At 46.2% G+C, this 24741-nt stretch overlaps 1 protein-coding gene across 1 annotated transcript in view; it reads left to right on the top strand.

Annotated features, from left to right (window-relative positions):
• Positions 1-24741, top strand: part of LOC126470744 (mucin-5AC-like) — a 293641-nt gene that overhangs the window by 74622 nt on the left and 194278 nt on the right. Inside the window, exon 3 of the mRNA XM_050098750.1 lies at positions 17375-17420. Within this exon, the coding sequence (XP_049954707.1) occupies positions 17375-17420 (46 nt within the window). The remainder of the gene's footprint in view (positions 1-17374; positions 17421-24741) is intronic.

Below are 24741 nucleotides of genomic sequence, written 5' to 3'. Positions count from 1 at the left end.
ATTTCTGCACAAGGTAGTAATGGTTTTAGTTTCCAATTACGTGCGGCAAAATAAGAAAATTGATAAAATATTGGTTGATTTATGGTGTCAGACAAATTTCATAGCATTAAAGATACGTTTCCTAGTGGGAACATGGACAGACTGTTTGAAATGTCAAGCTAAAAATGGATTTTGCCTGCCCTATAAACCAATTTTTGCTTGCTATCCTGTTTGTGAAATTATCAGTTCTAGTGGGGAGGGTGTTCAGTGATTGATATATGGGATTTGGGAAGTCATATGATTATTGGTTATCACCGTCATATTTTGAAAGCTATCTTCCTTCAGCACTGACTGTAACTGTAGATTGACACATGTTTGATGCAGTATGTGGCCATTGTGTTCGATGCTGTGTGTGGCCGAGGAGGTCTTGAAGTTCTGCAGAGGTTGCTGGATTGTGAATGATCTTAATTTCGATGCCAGAAAACCCATCATGTGCTGTATTTGTGTTAGTGAAGTGAAGTGCTACAAATAAGTGCTCCACGCAAAATGTAATTTCAAATGAGCAGAAGTTGAGTTGTCTCAAAGTTTTACTGAAATTTATCTGATTTATGTTTATTTTGGCATTTAATTAAAGGCCATAATTTTTATAATTTGTATTAGATTTAGTTAATTTATGCCAATATTGTGTTAGGACATATCCTAGGAAGAACATGTTGTTTCATAGAGAATCACACTGTTGTTCCGGTATGCAAGTAGTGTATTCTGTTTATTATCTTAAGTATGTATTTATTATTTTATTTAAGTATGTTAAATTTGGTGTGACTTGTGCTAATGTGCCAAGTGAGCGAGCTAAGTGGAGGTGTGTAACATAAGTGTATGTAGGCGAGTGCTTTGGCTGCCTGGGTAGTAGTATGAGGGGAGGTGAAATTGTACAGCTGAACGCTAGCGGGCCAAGGGCTCAGGGCACGTAACAGGTCTGGGTAGGTGACTCGTACAGGGAAGCGGGCGAGTCCAGGTCCAAATACAAGCAGCATCGCTAAAAAATTGGCAAATCCCAAAGCTGGGAATTTGGACGGCTGATGCTCACATGGCGTTTGTGCACCAAAACTGGCAGAACGTCAGAGAATCTTCAAGATGGCAAAGGTACAGCTCTTCGAGGTGACAATAACTCGCAGCCAACTGTTAATGCAAATCTGAATACATCGCGATCTCAGAAAAATGAGGTGTGCAACCAATGACACAACAATATTTTCAATGTCTTTAAAACTGTAAAAGATAATATTTCACAGTGACTAACATTTTTAGTTCCAATATGATGGACATAAAGGAATTATGAGCCAAGCTTATAAACTTAGTGTAAATCGCGATCTGCAGATGTCTGTGCCAAGTAAGTCAATTAAGGGTGCAAAAGACCCTCCATGGTTTAATAATCAAATTTGTAAAATGCTGAGGAATCAGAGATTGTTGCTCATGTGGTTCAAAAAAGAACATGCAAATATCAGCAAGCGAAAGTGAGTAGAAATTTATGATTCTGTACAAATATCAGTGCATGAAGCATACAATTACTTCCCCCATCATACTTTAGTGAAAGAGCTTGCAAAGAACCCGAGGTAATTCTGGTCATACGTTAAGTCACTAAGCAGGTCAAAGGCTTCTGTCCAGTCACTCATCGACCAGTCAGGGGTGGCAGTAGAAGACAGCACAAGGAAGGCAGAGTTTTAAATTTCACGTTTAAGAAATAATTCACGCAGGACGATTGTACAAACATATTGTCGTACAGATTTCGAAAAGGATGACATGGTAGAAGCATCCATGGTGTAGAGGAGCATCTGAAAGGGTTGAAAACGAATAAGTTGCCAGGTCTGGATGGAATCTCAATTCGGTTTTAGGTCATTGGCGCCTTATGTAGCTCACATAATGTGAATCTCTCCGCCAGTGCAAAGTCCAATGCGACTGGAAAAAGGTGCAGGTTGCTCCTGTATTAAAAAAAGGTAAAAGAATGGACCCGCATTATAACAGACCATCAGTTATTGTAGAATTTACGAATACATTCCAAGTTAAAGTATAATAAATTTCCTTGATACAGAAAAGCTTTTGTCCACATTTTGGCAGAGATTTCGATAGTATGACTTGTGTCAAATTCAGCTTACTGTTTTCTCACATGATATCCTACAAACCAGAGATGGACGACATCAGGCAGATTTGATTTTTCTAGATTTCCGGAAAGCATTTGACACGGTGCCCCACTGCAGACTCCTAACGAAGGTATGGAATAGGTTCCCAGATATACAAGTGGCTCAAAGACTTCTTAAATAACCCAGTACATCGCCTTCGATGGTGAGTGTTCATCAGAGATGAGGGTATTATCAGGAGTGCCACAGGAAAGTGTGATAGGACTATGGTTATTTTCTATATACATACATGGTCTGGCGGAAAAGGTAAACAGCAGTCTGGGGCTGTTTTATGATATGCTTTGGTGTATGGGAAGATATCATTATTGAGTGACTGTAGGACGACGAAAAACGACTTAGACACTATTTGTAGTTGGAGTGATGAATGACAGCTTGCTATAAATGTAGAAAAATTTAAGTTAATGCAGTTGAACAGGAAAAAGAAACCAACGATGTTAGAGTGCAGCATTAGTAGTGTGCTGCTCAACGCAGTCACACCGATTAAATATCGAGGCATAATGTTGCAAAGCAGTATGAAATGGAATGAGCATGTAAGGATTGAGGTAAGGAAGGCAAATGGTAGACTTTGGTTTGTTGAGAGAATTTCGGGAAAATGTGGTTCATCTGTAAAGGAGACTGCATGTAGGATACTAGTGTGACTCATTGTTGTGTTCTATTGGACTGTTTGGAATCTGCACCAGGTCAGATTAAGAGAAGACATCAAAGCAATTCGGAGACGGGCTGCTAGATTTGTTACCAGTGGATTCAAAAAAAGTGCAAATATTATGGGGATCTTTGGGAACCCAAATGGGAGACACTGGAGGGGAGGCAAAATTCTTTTTGAGGAGAACTGCCATTTGTGGCTAACGGCAGAAAGATTCTGCTGCCACCAACATTCATTTCGTGTAAGCACCATGAAGATAAGATGTGAGAAATTAGTCCTCATACAGAGCATATAGATCCAGAATGAAATTTCCCTCTGCTGCCTCCACCCCATCCCTCTCCCTCTGCTGCCTCCCTCCATCATCAATCGCCCTCTGCTGCCTCCCTCCATCATCCCTCGCCCTCTGCTGCCTCCCTCCATCATCCCTCGCCCTCTGCTGCCTCCCCCCCTCATCCCTCGCCCTCTGCTGCCTCCCCCCATCCCTCTCCCTCTGCTGGTCCCCCCCCATCCCCCTCCCTCTGCTGGTCCCCCCCCCCATCACTCTCCCTCTGCTGGTCCCCCCCCCATCACTCTCCCTCTGCTGGTCCCCCCCCCCATCACTCTCCCTCTGCTGGTCCCCCCCCCAGCACTCTCCCTCTGCTGGTTCCCCCCTCCCTCTCCCTGTGCTGGTTCCCCCCTCCCTCTCCCTGTGCTGGTTCCCCCCAATCCCTCCTGGTTCCCCCCCTCCCCCTCCCTCTCCCTGTGCTGGTCCCCCCCCCATCCCTCTCCCTCTGCTGGTTCCCCCCCCCCCTGTCATCCCTCTCCCTCTGATGGTTCCCCCCCATCCCTCTCCCTCTGATGGTTCCCCCCCCATCCCTCTACCTCTGATGGTTCCCCCCCCATCCCTCTCCCTCTGATGGTTCCCCCCCCCCCCGTCATCCCTCTCCCTCTGCTGGTTCCCCCCCATCATCCCTCTCCCTCTGCTGGTTCCCCCCCCCCCGTCATCCCTCTCCCTCTGCTGGTTCCCCCCCATCATCCCTCTCCCTCTGCTGGTTCCCCCCCATCATCCCTCTCCCTCTGCTGGTCCCCCCCCCCCCGTCATCCCTCTCCCTCTGCTGGTCCCCCCCCCCGTCATCCCTCTCCCTCTGCTGGTTCCCCCCCTCTCCCTCTGCTGGTTCCCCCCCCCCCCGTCATCCCTCTCTCTCTGCTGGTTCCCCCCCATCATCCCTCTCCCTCTGCTGGTTCCCCCCCCCCCCCCGTCATCCCTCTCCCTCTGCTGGTTCCCCCCCCCGTCATCCCTCTCCCTCTGCTGGTTCCCCCCCCCCCGTCATCCCTCTCCCTCTGCTGGTTCCCCCCCCCGTCATCCCTCTCCCTCTGCTGGTTCCCCCCCCCCCCCGTCATCCCTCTCCCTCTGCTGGTTCCCCCCGTCATCCCTCTCCCTCTGCTGGTTCCCCCCCCCCATCCCACTCCCACTGCTGGTTCCCCCCCCATCCCACTCCCTCTGCTGGTTCCCCCACCATCCCACTCCCTCTGCTGGTCCCCCCCCCCCCCGTCATCCCTCTCCCTCTGCTGGTTCCCCCCCCTCTCCCTCTGCTGGTTCCCCCCCCCCCGTCATCCCTCTCCCTCTGCTGGTTCCCACCTCCATCCTTCTCCCGCCGCCGCCCCCCCCAATCCCTCTCCCGCCACTGGCTCCCCCCCCCCCAATCCCTCTCCCGCCGCTGGCTCCCCCCCAATCCCTCTCCCGCCGCTGGCTCCCCCCCAATCCCTCTCCCGCCGCTGGCTCCCCCCCAATCCCTCTCCCGCCGCTGGCTCCCCCCCAATCCCTCTCCCACAGCTGGCTCCCCCCCAATCCCTCTCCCGCCGCTGGCTCCCCCCCCCAATCCCTCTCCCGCCGCTGGCTCCCCCCCCAATCCCTCTCCCGCCGCTGGCTCCCCCCCAATCCCTCTCCCGCCGCTGGCTCCCCCCCCAATCGCTCTCCCGCCGCTGGCTCCCCCCCCCAATCCCTCTCCCGCCGCTGGCTCCCCCCCAATCCCTCTCCCGCCGCTGGCTCCCCCCCGATCGCTCTCCCGCCGCTGACTGCTCCCCCCGATCGCTCTCCCGCCGCTGACTGCTCCCCCCGATCGCTCTCCCGCCGCTGACTGCCCCCCCCCCGATCGCTCTCCCGCCGCTGACTGCCCCCCCCGATCGCTCTCCCGCCGCTGACTGCCCCCCCCGATCGCTCTCCCGCCGCTGACTGCCCCCCCCCCGATCGCTCTCCCGCCGCTGACTGCCCCCCCCAATCGCTCTCCCGCCGCTGACTGCCCGCCCCCAATCGCTCTCCCGCCGCTGACTGCCCGCCCCCAATCGCTCTCCCGCCGCTGACTGCCCGCCCCCAATCGCTCTCCCGCCGCTGACTGCCCGCCCCCAATCGCTCTCCCGCCGCTGACTGCCCGCCCCCAATCGCTCTCCCGCCGCTGACTGCCCGCCCCCAATCGCTCTCCCGCCGCTGACTGCCCGCCCCCAATCGCTCTCCCGCCGCTGACTGCCCGCCCCCAATCGCTCTCCCGCCGCTGACTGCCCGCCCCCAATCGCTCTCCCGCCGCTGACTGCCCGCCCCCAATCCCTCTCCCGCCGCTGACTGCCCCCCAATCCCTCTCCCGCCGCTGACTGCCCCCCCAATCCCTCTCCCGCCGCTGACTGCCCCCCCAATCCCTCTCCCGCCGCTGACTGCCCCCCCAATCCCTCTCCCGCCGCTGACTGCCACCCCAATCCCTCTCCCGCCGCTGACTGCCACCCCAATCCCTCTCCCGCCGCTGACTGCCACCCCAATCCCTCTCCCGCCGCTGACTCCCCCCCCCCAATCCCTCTCCCGCCGCTCTCTCATACCCCCATCTTCCCCCCCCCCCCAAGTCTTCCCCCCGTCGCCGCCTCCCCCCCCCGCCGCTGCCTCCACCCCTCCCCCACACCTCCCTCCACCCATCCCCAACACCTCCATTCACTCCTACCTCCCTCCGCCCATCCACCACCCCCAACCCTCCCGTTCCTCCCACCTGCACACCTCCTCTACCTCCCACCCACTTCCTTCTACCACCTTTGCCTCCTAGCACACCCTCCCTCCCCACTGTCCCCGCCTAGCACACACTCCCTCTCCCCCGTCCCCTCCTCCCAGCCCTATCTCCTCTTCCACCACCATTTACCCCTATGCTCTCCCTCTCCTACTCTCTCTCCTTCACTCCAGCTCCCAAGCCCCATCTCCTCCTTTGCCTCTCACTTCCCCCTCTCCCCCTCCCCCACCCGCTCTATCCCTCCCCCACCTGCTCTCTCCCTCCCCCTCCCCCACCCGCTCTCTCCCTCCCCCTCCCCCACCCGCTCTCTCCCTCCCCCTCCCCCACCCGCTCTCTCCCTCCCCCTCCCGCTCTCTCCCTCCCCCTCCCGCTCTCTCCCTCCCCCTCCCGCTCTCTCCCTCCCCCTCCCCCACACGCTCTCTCCCTCCCCCTCCCCCACACGCTCTCTCCCTCCCCCTCCCCCACACGCTCTCTCCCTCCCCCTCCCCCACACGCTCTCTCCCTCCCCCTCCCCCACACGCTCTCTCCCTCCCCCTCCCCCACACGCTCTCTCCTTCCCCCTCCCCCACACGCTCTCTCCTTCCCCCTCCCCCACACGCTCTCTCCCTCCCCCTCCCCCACACGCTCTCTCCCTCCCCCTCCCCCACACGCTCTCTCCCTCCCCCTCCCCCACACGCTCTCTCCCTCCCCCTCCCCCACACGCTCTCTCCCTCCCCCTCCCCCACACGCTCTCTCCCTCTCCCTCCCCCTCCCCCACACGCTCTCTCCCTCTCCCTCCCCTCCCGCTCTCTCCCTCCCCTCCCCCTCTCTCCCTCCCCTCCCCCTCTCCCTCTCACCTCCCGCTCTCTCCCTTGCCCTCCTCCGCTCCCTTGTCCTTCCCCGATCCCTTGCCTCCCCCTCCCCCTCACCCCTCCCCACCCCCTCTCCCTTCCCCACCCCCTCTCCCTTCCCCACCCCCTCTCCCTTCCCCACCCCCTCTCCCTTCCCCACCCCCTCTCCCTTCCCCACCCCCTCTCCCTTCCCCACCCCCTCTCCCTTCCCCACCCCCTCTCCCTTCCCCACCCCCTCTCCTTTCCCCACCCCCTCTCCCTTCCCCACCCCCTCTCCCTTCCCCACCCCCTCTCCCTTCCCCACCCCCTCTCCCTTCCCCACCCCCTCTCCCTTCCCCACCCCCTCTCCCTTCCCCACCCCCTCTCCCTTCCCCACCCCCTCTCCCTTCCCCACCCCCTCTCCCTTCCCCTCTCCCTCCCCCTCTCCCTTCCCCACCCCCTCTCCCTTCCCCTCTCCCTCACCCTCCCCCCTCTCTCCCCCTCTCCCTTCCCCTCCCCCTCTCCCTTCCCCTCCCCCTCTCTCCCCCTCTCCCTTCCCCTCCCCCTCTCCCTTCCCCTCCCCCTCTCCCTTCCCCTCCCCCTCTCCCTTCCCCTCCCCATCTCCCTTCCCCTCCCCCTTCCTCTCCCGCCCTCCCCCTCCCACTCTCCCCCTCCCACTCTCCCCCTCCCACTCTCCCCCTCCCACTCTCCCCCTCCCACTCTCCCCCTCCCACTCCCCCCCTCCCACTCCCCCTCCCACTCTCCCCCTCCCCTACCCCTCCCACTCTCCCCCTCCCCTTCCCCCTCCCACTCTCCGCCTCCCCCTTCCACTGGACCCCCTCCCCCAGGAAATGAACGTTTTTCTCAGCCCTGAGATACTGAAAGTGCAGGATTGACAATATCCGTAGTAGTCTTAGATGAATATGACAGAAATTTAAATTTATCCTCACTGTTGTTGTTGTGGTCTTCAGTCCTGAGACTGGTTTGATGCAGCTCTCCATGCTACTCTATCCTGTGCAAGCTTCTTCAACTCCCAGTACTTACTGCAACCTACACCCTTCTGAATCTGCTTAGTGTATTCATCTCTTGTTCTCCCTCTACGATTTTTACCCTCCACGCTGCCCTCCAGTGCTAAATTTTTGATCCCTTGATGCCTCAAAACATGTCCTACCAACCGATCCCTTCTTCTAGTCAAGTTGTGCCACAAACTTCTCCTCTCCCCAATCCTATTCAATACCTCCTCATTAGTTACGTGATCTACCCACCTTATCTTCAGCATTCTTCTGTAGCACCACATTTTGAAAGCTTCTATTCTCTTCTTGTCCAAGCTAGTTATCGTCCATGTTTCACTTCCATACATGGCTACACTCCATACAAATACTTTCAGAAACGACTTCCTGACACTTAAATCTATACTCGATGTTAACAAATTTCTCTTCTTGAGAAACGCTTTCCTTGCCTTTGCCAGTCTACATTTTATATCCTCTCTACTGCGACCATCAACGGTTATTTTACTCCCTAAATAGCAAAACTCCTTTACTACTTTAAGTGTCTCATTTCCTAATCTAATTCCCTCAGCATCACCCATTTTAATTTGACTACATTCCATTATCCTCGTTTTGCTTTTGTTGATGTTCATCTTATATCCTCCTTTCAAGACACTGTCCATTCCGTTCAACTGCTCTTCCAAGTCCTTTGCTGTCTCTGACAGAATTACAATGTCATCGGCGAACCTCAAAGTTTTTACTTGTTCTCCATGAATTTTAATACCTACTCTGAATTTTTCTTTTGTTTCCTTTACTGCTTGCTCAATATACAGATTGAATAACATTGGGGAGAGGCTACAACCCTGTCTTACTCCTTTCCCAACCACTGCTTCCCTTTCATGTCCCTCGACTCTTATAACTGCCATCTAGTTTCTGTACAAATTGTAAATAGCCTTTCGCTCCCTGTATTTTACCCCTGCCACCTTCAGAATTTGAAAGAGATTATTCCAGTTAACATTGTCAAAAGATTTCTCTAAGTCTACAAATGCTAGAAACGTAGGTTTGCCTTTTCTTAATCTTTCTTCTAAGATAAGTCGTAAGGTTAGTATTGCCTCACGTGTTCGAAGATTGCTACGGAATCCAAATTGATCTTCCCCGAGGTCTGCTTCTACCAGTTTTTCCATTCGTTTGTAAAGAATTCGCGTTAGTATTTTGCAGCTGAGACTTATTAAACTGATAGTTCGGTAATTTTCACATCTGTCAACACCTGCTTTCTATGGGATTGGAATTATTATATTCTTCTTGAAGTCTGAGGGTACTTCGCCTGTCTCATACATCTTGCTCACCAGATGGTAGAGTTTTGTCATGACTGGCTCTCCCAAGGCCATCAGTAGTTCTAATGGAATGTTGTCTACCCCCGGGGCCTTGTTTCGACTCAGGTCTTTCACTGCTCTGTCAAACTCTTCACGCAGTATCGTATCTCCCATTTCATCTTCATCTACATCCTCTTCCATTTCCATAATATTGTCCTCAAGTACATCGCCCTTGTATAAACCCTCTATATACTCCTTCCACATTTCTGCCTTCCCTTCTTTGCTTAGAACTGGGTTTCCATCTGAGCTCTTGATATTCATACAAGTGGTTCTCTTCTCTCCAAAGGTCTCTTTAATTTTCCTGTAGGCAGTATCTATCTTACCCCTAGTTAGACAAGCCTCTACATCCTTACATTTGTCCTCTAGCCATCCCTGCTTAGCCATTTTGCACTTCCTGTTGATCTCATTTTTGAGACATTTGTATTCCTTTTTGCCTGCTTCATTTACTGCATTTTTATATTTTCTCCTTTCATCAATTAAATTCAATATTTCTTCTGTTACCCAAGGATTTCTATTAGCCCTTGTCTTTTTACCTACTTGATCATCTGCTGCCTTCACTACTTCATCCCTCAGAGCTACCCATTCTTCTTCTACTGTATTTCTTTCCCCCATTCCTGTCAATTGTTCCCTTATGCTCTCCCTGAAACTCTCTACAACCTCTGGTTCTTTCAGTTTATCCAGGTCCCATCTCCTTAAATTCCCACCTTTTTGCAGTTTCTTCAGTTTCAATCTGCACCAATAGATTGTGGTCAGAATCCACATCTGCCCCTGGAAATGTCTTACAATTTAAAACCTGGTTCCTAAATCTCTGTCTTACCATTATATAATCTATCTGATACCTTTTAGTATCTCCAGGATTCTTCCAGGTATACAACCTTCCTTTATGATTCTTGAACCAAGTGTTAGCTATGATTAAGTTATGCTCTGTGTAAAATTCTACAAGGCGGCTTCCTCTTTCATTTCTTCCCTCCAATCCATATTCGACTACTATGTTTCCTTCTCTCCCTTTTCCTACTGACGAATTCCAGTCACCCATGACTATTAAATTTTTGTCTCCCTTCACTACCTGAATAATTTCTTTTATCTCGTCATACATTTCATCTATTTCTTCATCATCTGCAGAGCTAGTTGGCATATAAACTTGTACTACTGTAGTAGGCATGGGCTTTGTGTCTATCTTGGCCACAATAATGCGTTCACTACGCTGTTTGTAGTAGCTAACCCGCACTCCTATTTTTTTATTCATTATTGAACCTACTCCTGCATTACCCCTATTTGATTTTGTATTTATAACCCTGTAATCACCTGACCAAAAGTCTTGTTCCTCCTGCCACCGAACTTCACTAATTCCCACTATATCTAACTTTAACCTATCCATTTCCCTTTTTAAATTTTCTAACCTACCTGCCCGATTAAGGGATCTGACATTCCACGCTCCGATCCGTAGAACGCCAGTTTTCTTTCTCCTGATAACGATGTCCTCTTGAGTAGTCCCCGCCCGGAGATCCGAATGGGGGACTATTTTACCTCCGGAATATTTTACCCAAGAGGACGCCATCATCATTTAATCATACAGTAAAGCTGCATGTCCTCGGCAAAAATTACGGCTGTAGTTTCCCCTTGCTTTCAGCCGTTTGCAGTACCAGCACAGCAAGGCCGTTTTGGTTAATGTTACAAGGCCAGATCAGTCAATCATCCAGACTGTTGCCCTGAAACTACTGAAAAGGCTGCTGCCCCTTTCCAGGAACCACACGTTTGTCTGGCCTCTCAACAGATTCCCCTCCGTTGTGGTTGCAGCTACGGTACGGCCATCTGTATCGCTGAGGCACGCAAGCCTCCCCACCAACGGCAAGGTCCATGGTTCATGGACTAGAAATAAGTAACTTTTGTACATATGCATTTGAAGATGCGCAAGTAAAGATTGTCAGACTGCTTCACAACACAACCTTAAACCGTAATCCCTGCAAAAGGAGTACAAGACCTTGATTCTACTATTTGTGAGTACTGCTGATGTTATTGTTAGTATGATCAACAACTTCATGAAGTGCTAATGATAAAGGTGTGTATTTATGTTCTGTTTAAACATTGAAACATACGTATCTATCATTGACCCATGTAGCACTATTGAATCCTGCTGCATACAGATATATATCTTGTTATGTGCATAAGTTCACGACAGATAGATACAGTGGTGGGGCAAAAATATGGAAACTCACAAGAAATGTGTACTGGAACATAAATGCAGATGCTAGCCAAGTCTGAAGGTTGCACTATTGTATTTGACCACAAATGGCCCCTGTGTAATATCCTCAATAGGTTGTGTCCTGGTCAAAACAGCGTTCTGTGTAGCTCAATATGTCAGAGTTAAGTGAATTCAAAAGTGGGCACATTGTTGGTCCTCGTATGGTACGTTCATCCATAACCAAGGTAACCAAAGTGCTTGGTATTTCAAGAGGTACCTTATCGAGGTTTATACTGTATACAGGGAAGCTGAAATATCATCCATTAAGTCACAATGTGGACAAAAGTGTTCATTTAATGGTTGTCACAGTTGGTCATTGAAGAGGATTGTGATGAAAAATAAGAATAGCTGCAAAAGTCACTCCAGAACTAAATGTCGCACTTTCGCATCCTGTCAGCATCAAACAACATGGGGTTCATAAGCAGGGCAGTGCTGGAATTCGAAAACAGCTCATCAGTGTTGCAAATGCCCAAAACAGGAAAATACGGTGCCGAAGCCTGGGGACTGTGGAGTGATGAAAGAAAGTAATTTGATTGGATGGGTATTGTTTCACACAGAGTTCAACTTCTAGCCAGGTTTACATCCAAAGAGTGAAACATGGTGGTGGCTCAGTGGTGATTTGGGCAGCCATGTAATAGTACTCCGTGGGCCCCATGGTTACTCTGCAAGGTCACATTACTGTGAAGGATTACTTGCTTTACTTTGAATAGAGTTCGGCAGGTGACATTGACACATTGTGGGCGTGTGGTTCTGATATGCCAAATAGTAACAGAGTATACGTCATTTGCACACAGATTCCCAAATATTACTAGAGAATTTTTGTCCTCTGGTTTAGCTGACAGACTAGTGTAGTGGGTGTTTTTTAAATGTATGTTATAGCAAAAAACTCTCATAAGTTACAGGGGGAAGGGGTTTGGTATACTTATTTATTTATTTCTTTATTCATCCACATACAGAAATGTTAAATGGATGTTGTCCAAATGTACACGTAAATTTTCTGTGAAATCATTTCAGAGAAATGGAACCTACAAATATAGACATAAAATACTACAAAAAAATAATACAATACAGGGCTATTACAAATGATTGAAGCGATTTCGTAAATTCGCTGTAGCTCCATTCATTGACATACGGTCACGACACACTACAGATACGTAGAAAAACTCATAAAGTTTTGTTCGGCTGAAGCCGCACTTCAGGTTTCTGCTGCCAGAGCGCTCGAGAGCGCAGTGAGACAAAATGGCGACAGGAGCCGAGAAAGCGTATGTCGTGCTTGAAATGCACTCACATCAGTCAGTCATAACAGTGCAACGACACTTCAGGACCAAGTTCAACAAAGATCCACCAACTGCTAACTCCATTCGGCGATGGTATGCGCAGTTTAAAGCTTCTGGATGCCTCTGTAAGGGGAAATCAACGGGTCGGTCTGCAGTGAGCGAAGAAACCGTTGAACGCGTGCGGGCAAGTTTCACGCATAGCCCGCGGAAGTCGACGAATAAAGCAAGCAGGGAGCTAAACGTACCACAGCCGACGGTTTGGAAAATCTTACGGAAAAGGCTAAAGCAGAAGCCTTACCGTTTACCATTGCTACAAGCCCTGACACCCGATGACAAAGTCAAACGCTTTGAATTTTCGGTGCGGTTGCAACAGCTCATGGAAGAGGATGCATTCAGTGCGAAACTTGTTTTCAGTGATGAAGCAACATTTTTTCTTAATGGGGAAGTGAACAGACACAATGTGCGAATCTGGGCGGTAGAGAATCCTCACGCATTCGTGCAGCAAATTCGCAATTCACCAAAGTTAATGTGTTTTGTGCAATCTCACGGTTTAAAGTTTACGGCCCCTTTTTCTTCTGCGAAAAAAACGTTACAGGACACGTGTATCTGGACATGCTGGAAAATTGGCTCATGCCACAACTGGAGACTTACAGCGCCGACTTCATCTTTCAACAGGATGGTGCTCCACCGCACTTCCATCATGATGTTCGGCATTTCTTAAACAGGAGATTGGCAAACCGATGGATCGGTCGTGGTGGAGATCATGATCAGCAATTCATGTCGTGGCCTCCACGCTCTCCCAACTTAACCCCATGCGATTTCTTTCTGTGGGGTTATGTGAAAGATTCAGTGTTTAAACCTCCTCTACCAAGAAACGTGCCAGAACTGCGAGCTCGCATCAACGATGGTTTCGAACTTATTGATGGGGACATGCTGCGCCGAGTGTGGGAGGAACTTGATTATCAGCTTGATGTCTGCCGAATCACTAAAGGGGCACATATCGAACATTTGTGAATGCCTAAAAAAACTTTTTGAGTTTTTGTATGTGTGTGCAAAGCATTGTGAAAATATCTCAAATAATAAAGTTATTGTAGAGCTGTGAAATCGCTTCAATCATTTGTAATAACCCTGTACATAGTAATACTGACTTATATGCTTCTTTTTTTTTTAAATCGAATACTTAGTTCTTCAAAGGCCTTTACTTTTACCATACCCAGCCAGCAAATCCTTTTATACCCAAAAGTGATTCAGCAAGGGTTTTACACTAGACAACAACTGACGATGATGATGATGCTGATGATGATGCTGATGCTGATGCTGATGATGATGATTATGACGACGACGATTGGTTTGTGGGGCGCTCAACTGCGCAGTTATCAATGCCCATACAAATTCCCAACCTTTGCTCAGCCCAATCTCGCCACTTTCGTGAATGATGATGAAGTGATGAGAATAACAACACACACACACACACAGTCATCTCGAGGCAGGTGAAAATCCCTGACCCCACCAGAAATCAAACCCGGGACCCCGTGCTCGGGAAGGGAGAACGCGACTGTGAGACCATGACCTGCAGACTAGACAACAACTGTCTGTTATATTTAATATAATGATGACATTAAGGACCAAAAAACAGTCTTCCCAGTTTTGGCTTAATATAAACATTATTAGAAAAATTATTAGTGGTCAACATAGTCACTTACAAGTAAAAGCATTGTTAGAGTAGAAATTCTTTTAAATTTTGCCTTCATTTATTTTCATGTTGCAAATTTCTGTTGTAGACTGGCAGTCTGCTGTAAAGTTTAGCACCAATACGGCTCACATACCTTTGTGTGTTAGTTCATTTTGAGTTAGCATTTGTCTGAAACTCTTAAAGCAAGGTGGAGTCTCATTTATATGACACATGCCCGTGCACTCGCTCACGCATGTGCACACACACACACACACACACACACACACACACACACACACACACACACAGAGAGAGAGAGAGAGAGAGAGAGAGAGAGAGAGAGAGAGAGAGAGATCATGCTTTACAGAGCGTCCTGCGATGAGGTGTGGACGACCAAGTTGTAAGGGATAGAAAAGACTCATTGTGGTTTGACACCTGTGTTAGAAAGCTGCTACAAAAGCAGAGAGAGCTTCACCTGCAAATTTAAATGTAACCAAAGTATTACAGGCAAACAAAAAGTAAACAAATTAAGGGGAACCATACGTGAAGCGTTCACCGAATTTGAAAGTAAAGTTCTGTCTATTAACTTGACAGAAAATCCAAAAAATTTTTGGTTTTACGTTAAACCAATAAATGGGTCAAAAGCCATCTGCCCTGACACTCTGTGACTATAATGGAGAATGATGTAGAAAAGGCCAAAATACTAAATGTCTTTTCCCAAACTTTTTTCACAGAAGAGGATCACACTATTGTGCCTCATTCAAATTGTCACACAAACAAGAAAGTGGCTGACACCGAAATAAATGACCGTGGGATATAAAAGCAACTGAAATAGCTCAACAGATGCAAGGCCACCGCACCTGAGGGGATACCAATATGATTCTGCAAAGAGTAAGCAAAAGAACTTGCCCTTTTTTAATAGGAGTGTACTGTAGGTCCCTGGAGAAGTGAACTGTTTCTGATGGTAGGAGAAAAGCACAGGTCATTTCTGTTTTCGAGAAGGGTTGTCGAAAAGATGCACAAAACTATAGGCCTATATCTCTGACATCATTCTGTTGTAGAATTTTTGAGCATGTTTTGTCTCCTCTGTAGGAATCAACATGGGCTCCAAAAATAATGTAAAACCCACCTCACTCTGTTCACCCACGAGACCCAGAAAGCTGCAGATACTGGTGCCCAGGTAGAGGCCATGTTGCTTGACTTCGGGGAAACATTTGATACAATTCCTCGCTGCTGCATAATGGACAAAATGTGTGGAATATCAGACCAGCTGTGTGACTGGATTGAAGAGAGACAGTATGGAATTCTGAATGAAGGGAAGGCTTCAGACATAAGTGTACCCCAAGGGAGTGTTACATGCCCATTACTTTTCACAAATTACATAGTAGAAAGTGTAGGAAATTCCAGGAGGTTTTTCATGGATGATGCTCTTATATACAGAGTAGTTGCATTGGTAGATAATTGTAGCTAAGTGCATGAAGACCTGACAAGTGCATGGAGACTCTCAAAAAATGTTACATATTGTGTGTACATAGACAGAAAGACCCATTATTGTGCGATTACAAAATTTCAGAACAATCACTTGAAGCATTTACTTCCATAAAATACCTAGGAGTACGCGTACAGAGTGATTTAAAGTAGAACGACCACATAAAATTAATCACAGGAAAGGCAGATGCCAGACTGAGATTCATTGGACGAATCCTGAGGAAATGTCCATCAACAAAGGAGGTAGCTTCCAAAATCCTTGTTCGAACAATAATTGCATATTTGTCAGTACAGGATCCATACCAGATAGGAATGATAGAGGAAATAGAGAAGATCCCAAGAAGTGCAGTTTTCCTTGTTACGGGTGCATTTTGTAAGTATGAAAGTGTCACAGAGATGATCACTCAGATCCAGTGGCAGATGCTGGAGGAAAGGCATTCTGCATTGCAGTTTTGGTTACTGTAGAACATTCTGTGATCATACGTTACTAGAAGAGTCAACAAATATATTGCCTCGTCCTAGTTAAGCTTCCAAAAGACTGTGAAGATAAAATTTGACATTTGAGCCCACATGAAGGCTTACCAGCAATCATTCTTCCCACAAACTGTCAGTGACTGGAACAGGAAAGGGGGAAAGAAACAGTGTTATACAAAGTACCCTCTGCCAGACACCATTAGGTGGCTTGCAAAGTATAGATGTAGAACCATTTTCCATAGATGCTCATGACAATATTGTGCCGACCACAAAGGGGTACTGCTATGAAAAGAACTGGCACCCCAGACCATCAGTCCAAGTTATTGGGCCGTACAGCGACAGTCAGGTTTGTAACCCACAGCGGTCTGTTGCACACCAGACACATATCTAGGCCTATAGGGCTCAGTTCAAAGTTGGACTCATCACTGAAGACATTTCAATGCCAGTCAACGCGATTCCAGGCCAAAGACATGTCTGGAGATGTCCCGGACAGCAGTGGGTATCAAGCTGACTGTCGCCCGCCATACAGCCCGATAACCAGGAATGATGGTCTGGGATGCCATTTCTTTTCATAGCAGGACCACTTTGGTTGTCATCTGTGGCGCTCTTGACAGCACAGTGATACATCAATGGTTTTCTACACCCCGTTTTGTTGCCCATTATAGCAGGCCATCCAGGGCTTTCTTTTCAGCAAGATAAGACCAGCCTGCACATGGCAAAAATTTCTACTGCTAGTCTTCATGGTTGTCAAACCCTGACTTGGCCGGATCTCTCCCCAATCAATAATATTTGGAGTGTTACGGGCAGGGCCCCCCAACCAGCTTGCGATCTTGACAATATAATGCACCAATTGGCCAGAATTTGGCACTATATCCCTCAGGAAACGTCAAACAGCTCTTAACAGTTAATGCCAAGCCAAATAACTCCTTGCGTAACGGCACGAGGTTGACCTACACATTACTGAGTAGCTCAATTTGTGAAGCTCTTTCTTTTGAATAAATCATCCAGTTCAATTTTTCTGTAATTGTAATCGTTTGTTTGTCTGTACATGTAAACCACACCTGCCGATTTCCGTCCCATTCAGATAATTCCTTCATAGCGCGCTATTTCAGAGTGTATGTACGAGTTTGTGTTGGTTATTTGTACAATATTTGTTTGTAATCACAAAACAAATTAAATACATGTTAGTGTAATTATTATTTTTATCTTTTTTCAGTGATCCAACAGCTCTCGAGTCATTTTTGGGAATTGCAGCTGCAGGGGTAAGTTATTTCATTCACCCTTTGCTAGATATTATTAATGAAATTAATAATTATTTAGAGCACAAATTTTGAAACTGTTTGTGTAGTACCTTGGGCTTAAACATCAATTTTATTGGAAATTTACGCAACTTGGGAGTATAGTTTTGTCATAACTGCTCACAGATGGTTAACAAAATATGGAAACCATTTATTGAAAATGGCTGACATGGTGCTGGATCATCTCAAGCAAATTGTGTATATGCGCAAATCGTACAACTGTGATTAATCACTGGATAGATGCATACAGCTTGGATATTGTTTCTGTATCAATTTTTTGCACTGCCTGTGAAGAAGTGAATATCATTTGCAGGATGGTTTTCTGCAGACTGAAATTTACATTGACACCCAGAAGTCATACCAAATTGCTAAATGCCCGGACAAGGCCCTTGAATACACGGGAGCCAATTACATCTAGCGGTTGGTAGTATCTTGTGCCATCTAATGATATTGTCAATACAGAAGTGACGATGTCTTCTGCTCCATGTCCTCCATGCACTGATAAACTTTTGCAACCAGAAAACGAGTCGACTGTTAAAACTGATTTATTATCGCCTTAGATGATTTCATAAAACACCTCTTCTCATCCCTTCTATAAGAATTCCTTGTTCTCGTTCCCAGAAAGTGAGGTGACGACAGTGTTGTCCATGTGAAACAAACTTGTTTGACATGCAACCCAAACAGTCCGGTTGGGTCTTTTAAAACAATAATCAGTGGTGATTGAGTGTTCATTTGCCGGTATCGTTGGCATTATTGTGTAACTATGAGTCCTATTACTGATGAACTGCATGACTGTGATGTTGACTCTGCTACAAATATAGCACCATTCTTATCCATCATCTATCAGAGATCATTGGAACGGCGGAAAGTTCCACAGGACTGGAAGAAGGCCCAAGTCATAGCAATCTATAAAAAGGGTAGAAAATCGGATGCACGTAATTACCGGCCAATTTCACTGACATCAATTTGTTGTAGAATCATGGAACATATTTTGTGTTCAGAGATAATGACCTTTCTAGACTCTGAGAAGCTCATCTGCAGAAACCAGCACGGTTTTAGGAAACAGTGGTCATGCGAGACACAGCTATCCCTCTTTGTGCATGATATACAACAGGCTCTAGATACCGGCTCCCAGGTTGATGCCATATTTCTCGACTTTTGAAAGGCGTTCAACTCAGTTCCGCACTGTTGCTTGTTACAAAATGTGCATACTTACAGTCTATCCAGTGACATACGTGGTTGGATAGAAAGTTTTGTAACAGACAGGGAGCAGTATGTCGTCCTGAATGGGGTATCTTCAACAGGCACAAGTGTAACTTCAGGTGTGCCCCAGGGCAGTGTAATAGGTCCTCTGCTTGATTTACAAAAACGATCTGGTTGATGGTATTGACAGCGGCCTTAGACTGTTTGCTGATGATGCTGTAGTGTACAGGAAAGTAGTATCAGACAAAAGTTGTGAACAAATCAATGAGGACTTGCAGAAAATAAATGTGTGGTGTAATGACTGGCAGTTATCTCTCAATATTAGTAAGTGTTACCTACTGCGTATAACAAGGCGAAAATCCCCATTAATGTATGAGTACAAAATAAATGATCAGTATTTGGAAGCGGTAACATCAGTCAAGTATCTGGGTGTGACTATTCGAAATGATCTCAACTGGAATGATCAGATTACACAAGTAATGGGTAAGGCGAACTCTAGATAGCGGTTTATTGGTAGAATCCTGAAGCGATGCAGTCCTTCAACAAAGGATATAGCTTACAATACATTAGTTTGTCCAGTCTTAGAGCATTGTTCATCTGTATGGGACCCTTACCAGTTGTGTCTGATTCAAGAAATCGAGAAGGTCTAAAGAAGAGCGGCAAGATTCGTGACTGGTACATTTAGCCATCTTGAGAGCGTTACAAATATCATGGAAAGTTTGAAGTGGGACACACTTGCAGATTGACGACGCGCTAAACAGAAGGGACTGCTCACTAAATTCCGAAATCCAGTCTTTATCGAAGATGTAGAGCATATATTATTACCACCAACTATCAAATCACGTAATGATCATCATTCAAAGATAAGGGAAATAAAAGCTCATACTGAGACGTTCAGACAATCATTTTTCCCTTGTGCGATCCGCGAATGGAACAGAGAGGGGGAAATATGACTTCAGTGCAAATTTTGCCTCCCGCCACACACCGCTTGGTGGCTAGCGGATTATATATGTAGATGTAGACATCTTTTGTTCCTTTTTTCACAAGAGTTTGACCTGATGTCATTTCTAAATCATACCCACTCTGATCCATATTGTAAACATTCTCTTTGCTGTCCACTTCCATAACAGCTCTGGTCTCAGCAACAAATTTTTTCACAGACAGTAATTACGGCTGTTTCGTTAACGTAGCTTTTATGTTGGTGTAACATCGTTATCTTTCATGACACAATACAATATTTCTTCTTGAAGGTGTAAATCCACCCAGCAGATGCATTTAAACCAGAGGCATTGAAGTTATTTAGGTTGACCTCCATTGTAGCTTGAATGCCCCACTACTGTTCATTAATGTCACAGTATGCATTGTTACATTTATCTAAACAGATAGTATTTTATTTTACAAGCTTTTGACAATGTATACCATGGTTTTCAATGTATTTGTTGTAACTGCGGCCAGGATGGTCGCGGTGTAGCAATGACGGAAAGCATGGTGGGACCTCCGGAGAGGCCTGTGAACAACAACACAACAGGAGAGGATGGACACAACCAACGAAGGACAGAACGAATACAACAAGATTGAACAACTGAGTCACAAGGAAACAAACACGTCCACTCGTACACAGAACAAGGAAGTAAACTGTCTAGCGCGAAGCGAGGTGTAAACCAACGTACGCGAGATTAGACTTGCTGGCTGAGCGCGAGGCAGGTGCTTATGTACACTATCGGGGGCGCCGCTATTGGCTGCTGGGACCACGTGTTCCACTGTGGCGCCCTCACACTAAAAGTGGGCCAAGAGGCGTGCGCTGCCACAGCTTACTGCGTGATGGTGCAGAGACCTCTATGGCTCTTCGAAGCCCATGACGTCTGGTGCGGATTCAAATTCCACGGTGCGCGGTACCAGAGTATCTATTCTAAACATACAGATCCCTTTTCTGTTTTAATAATTTAAAGTTCTTCTTGATGGTCTTCAAAGATGGAGTCCTCTTATTTCCACTTTTCCATAAGGCAGTGGCCCGCTTCATATATTGCTCTGTTACAGACATGGGCAAAGTCGTATGCAAGGATTTTATATTGTCAAAGCAGCCTTCACCATCACTGACATCCCCAGTTGCACGTCCCAACCCCTTCGAAACAATGAAAATGTTCGACGAGTGTGACTATGGTGAAATGGCAGCTTCATTATCACCATCGTCTTCCATTTGTATACATGCACTGAACGTCAACCAACTATTTTCTTCTATATTTACTGGGTTGCTACAGGTTCTGGAAATTAGGGAATTTCAAACACATCAGAGAAAAATATTAGAAAAATTTGAAAAAAAAGAAACACTGGGAAAATTTCATGTGTGTCTCGGTAGATGAAATGGTTTGTTTACTGAGGTGTCATGCATTGTCGCTGGCTGGGTGCAACTGAGTACGTGCGCCTACTCCCTCATTCTTATTACTTCTCCCCTTCCTACCACTCATCTTGGCTTGCAGTCAGTGCTGCCACAGCTTCTTGCCGCCAGCCTAGCAGCTGCTGATGAGAGGCAGGGAGGCATGAGTGGTTTGTTTGGATCTGATTCTCAGAGATTGTTGACACACTGGCCAGAGATGGCAGTCATGTGTGGATGAGTTGTGTCTGAGTGATTGTGTGTGTGCTCTTGTTTTATATCAAAAGCTTTGGCTGAAAATTTTGTTGTGAGAGTGTGATGGTTTTTTCTACGTGCCTGGCTGCGGCTCAGCGATCATCTTTACAGTGAGTTGCTGCCTATCTTCATTAGTATTGATTCTCAGAGTATTTAACCCTGCTGTTCTGTTCGGGTCTATATGACCCGAAACGAATATGAACGTTATTTTACATTATGTAAATACCAATATATATTTATGAAACTTTGTGACTTTGTCTGAAAATGGATGAGCAGCATGTGTTTTAAAAGGTTTTAAAAAAGTTTAAGAAGTTTGGGCTTCAACTGTAATAGTTGCATATGTAATGTTCGGGTCATAATGACCCGACACAAATATGTTTAGTGTAACTCGTATTTATTTCTAAAATCTGGAAATGGCGAAAATTATTTTTGTTGTGTTGTGTGGGAATAGTGACTGCATCATTCCAACTTACTCTCAACAATCACCTAAAGCTCCATGCGTTCACAACAATGGGCTTGTTTGTTGCTTTCCCCAGGAAATAATAATTGGCAGTTCTCAATAATTGGAATGCTTTGTTTCTGCCCAGTTTGACTTGTGACACCATGGCGATGAGACCATTGAATGATCGTGAGTTGGAAGAAATAGTAAATGCCTCACCAGATGAAGGATCACTTTCTGAGTTTGAAGATCACATCAGCAATGCATCTGAAAGCGAGTGTTCCGATGACAGTTACGACAGTCCACAGCCCATACAAAATAGTGTAGAGACTTTTCTTTCTAAAAATGGGAATATAGAATGGCAGTTGCATCCACCAGCACAACATGGTCGCCTACCAGCTTCGAACATCATCAAGAGTACCCCAGGAGTTACCAGGTATGCAGTCAGCAGAATATCTGATGTAAAATGTTCATTTGAAGCAGTATTTCACACAGCGCTTCAAAATGAAATAATAGAGATGACAAATATTGAAGGGCAGCGAGTTTATGGTGAACAGTGGACAGATATTGATGGTTCTGTTTTCCATGCATACTTAGGACTCTTACTCCTAGCGGGTGTATATCGATCTCATGGGGAGTCTACAAAAAGTTTGTGGGATAAAGATACTGGGCGAAACATATTTCGAGCAACCATGTCTCATGAAACATTCTGTAAGATATCACGTGTCCTGCGATTTGACAAGAAATCTACTAGAGAGGAAAGACGACGTACTGACAAACTTGCCGCAATTCGTAGTATTTGGGAGAAGTGGGTAGAGGTCCTTCCTAAACTGTATAATCCAGGAGAAAATGTTACTGTTGACGAGCAGTTAGTAGCATTTAGAGGTCGCTGTCCATTCAAGCAGTATATCCCAAGTAAACCGGCAAAATATGGGATCAAAATATGGACCATGTGTGACAGCAAAACTTCATACGTACTGAAAGCCCAAATTTATACAGGAAAGGTGAGTGGAGCGGCACCAGAAAGAAATCAGGGAATGAGGGTGGTATCTGATCTCACTTCTGAGTTACGTGGTCAGAATATCACGTGTGACAACTTTTTTACGTCGTACAATTTGGGGCAGCTGCTTCTGAAAAGGAAATTGACTATGTTGGGAACTATACGGAAAAATAAGCCGGAGCTTCCACACAAAATGACCAACAAGGAGGTACACAGCTCTTCATTTTACTTCACAAATGACACTACTGTGGTTAATTATATTCCTAAGAGACACAAGAATGTTGTACTTATGAGCACTCTCCACCATGATGCGGAAATCAGTGACAGGGCTGATAAGAAGCCAAAAATGATTTTGGACTATAATTCAACCAAAGGTGCTGTAGACACGCTTGATCAGTTATTAGGTACATATACATGCAAACGAAAAAGTAATAGGTGGCCAATGATAGTTTTCTACAATATTCTTGATGTTTCTGCTTATAATGCATACGTTTTGTGGATTTCGGTTGACCCTAATTGGAATGCAAGCAAATTGACTAGAAGGAGAATATTCTTGGAGGAACTTGGAAAGTCACTGATAAAAGAACATATTGCATCAAGAACGCATTTCCCAAGAACAGAAGATTCTTTGAGAATGGTCACAAGCATCCAAAACCCGAATGATGTGGGTGGTGTGTCAGAATCGGTAACAACAAGAAAATCTACAAAACGTGCACGCTGTAAGTTCTGTCCATCAAGTAATGACAATAAAACAAACATGGTGTGTGGAAAATGTAGTAAACATATTTGCAAGAAACATGTAACCTACTTGTGTCCACAGTGCAAGCAGTAAGAAAAGAACTGTAGTATTTTATAAGATGATTGTATTGAAAATTCTGTTGTTTCAAATTTATGTGAATACTTGTGCCTAAACTACAATCAGTAAGAAGAGAGGATTCTAAAGTTGTAGTGCTTTCTATGTTGGAATGTAATAAAAAAACTGTAGTGTGTTCTGTACTGTAGTGTGCTCTAAGATGAATATCTGTAATGACAACTGTCTGTTGTTAGAAAATGTCAATACTTACGTCTAAACTGTCAACAATAAGAATAGAAGTATGGAAAAACTGTAGTGCTTTCTAAGTTGAATGCCTGTAATGGAAACTGTCTGTTGTTTCAAATTTATGTGCATATTTAAATGAAAAATATCCCTCAATAAAGTTGTATGCATTGTTATTATTATTATTATTACCATTATTATTATTATTATTATTATTATTATTATTACTAACAAGGTACTGGAATAGAACAACAATGTCGATAGCTAAAACTGTACCAAAATTTATGTTTCTAAAGCATTTTGATATGTCGGGTCATATTGACCCGAACAGTATATATGTCAAGTAAAAGTGAACAGAACAGCAGGGTTAAACAAGTTACCTGTTTTATGGATTGATCATCGCTGTCTCATTTCATCGACATGCTGTCGGTGACTTGTGAATAGTTGGCCACACAAGTGGATTTCCAAAACGGACCAAAACCACAAGCTGGCTGTTTCTGCGGGTATCTGTAATGGGTCGGTTCTGCCAATCTGAAGCCATTCGGTTCCCACTAATGTGCAGGCGCTGCCTGTCGGATCTAGTCTCACCAATCTGCCCGCAGCCCGGGTCTGTTTGTGTGTGGTGTAATGCAGCGGATTTTCATAGTTTATCCGTGGACCCAGGACTGTGGTGCTCCTTGGCAGGCCAGAGGCCATGGGCAGTGGATTTCAGGAATTGCGACTTAACCGCAAGTATGTTGTACAGTGTGGCATTTTATAGACATTTTATTTGTTCTAGTACATTTTGGCACTTCAAAAGTAGTTAATATGTTAGAGAGTATGGACGATAAGCAGAAGAAAATTGGGTCAGTCGCTGACAGTTTGTATGCTATGTACCCAAGTATTTGTCAAAACAAAAATCACACAATACCTGTAAAAATGCCCGGCCGAAGTGGCCGTGCGGTTAAAGGCGCTGCAGTCTGGAACCGCAAGTCCGCTACG

This window comes from Schistocerca serialis, chromosome 3 (genome assembly GCF_023864345.2).
Source record: "Schistocerca serialis cubense isolate TAMUIC-IGC-003099 chromosome 3, iqSchSeri2.2, whole genome shotgun sequence".
Lineage (NCBI taxonomy): Eukaryota > Metazoa > Arthropoda > Insecta > Orthoptera > Acrididae > Schistocerca > Schistocerca serialis.
The sequence above is the reverse complement of the archived record's forward strand: the minus strand, read 5'-3'. Positions and strand labels throughout refer to the sequence as shown.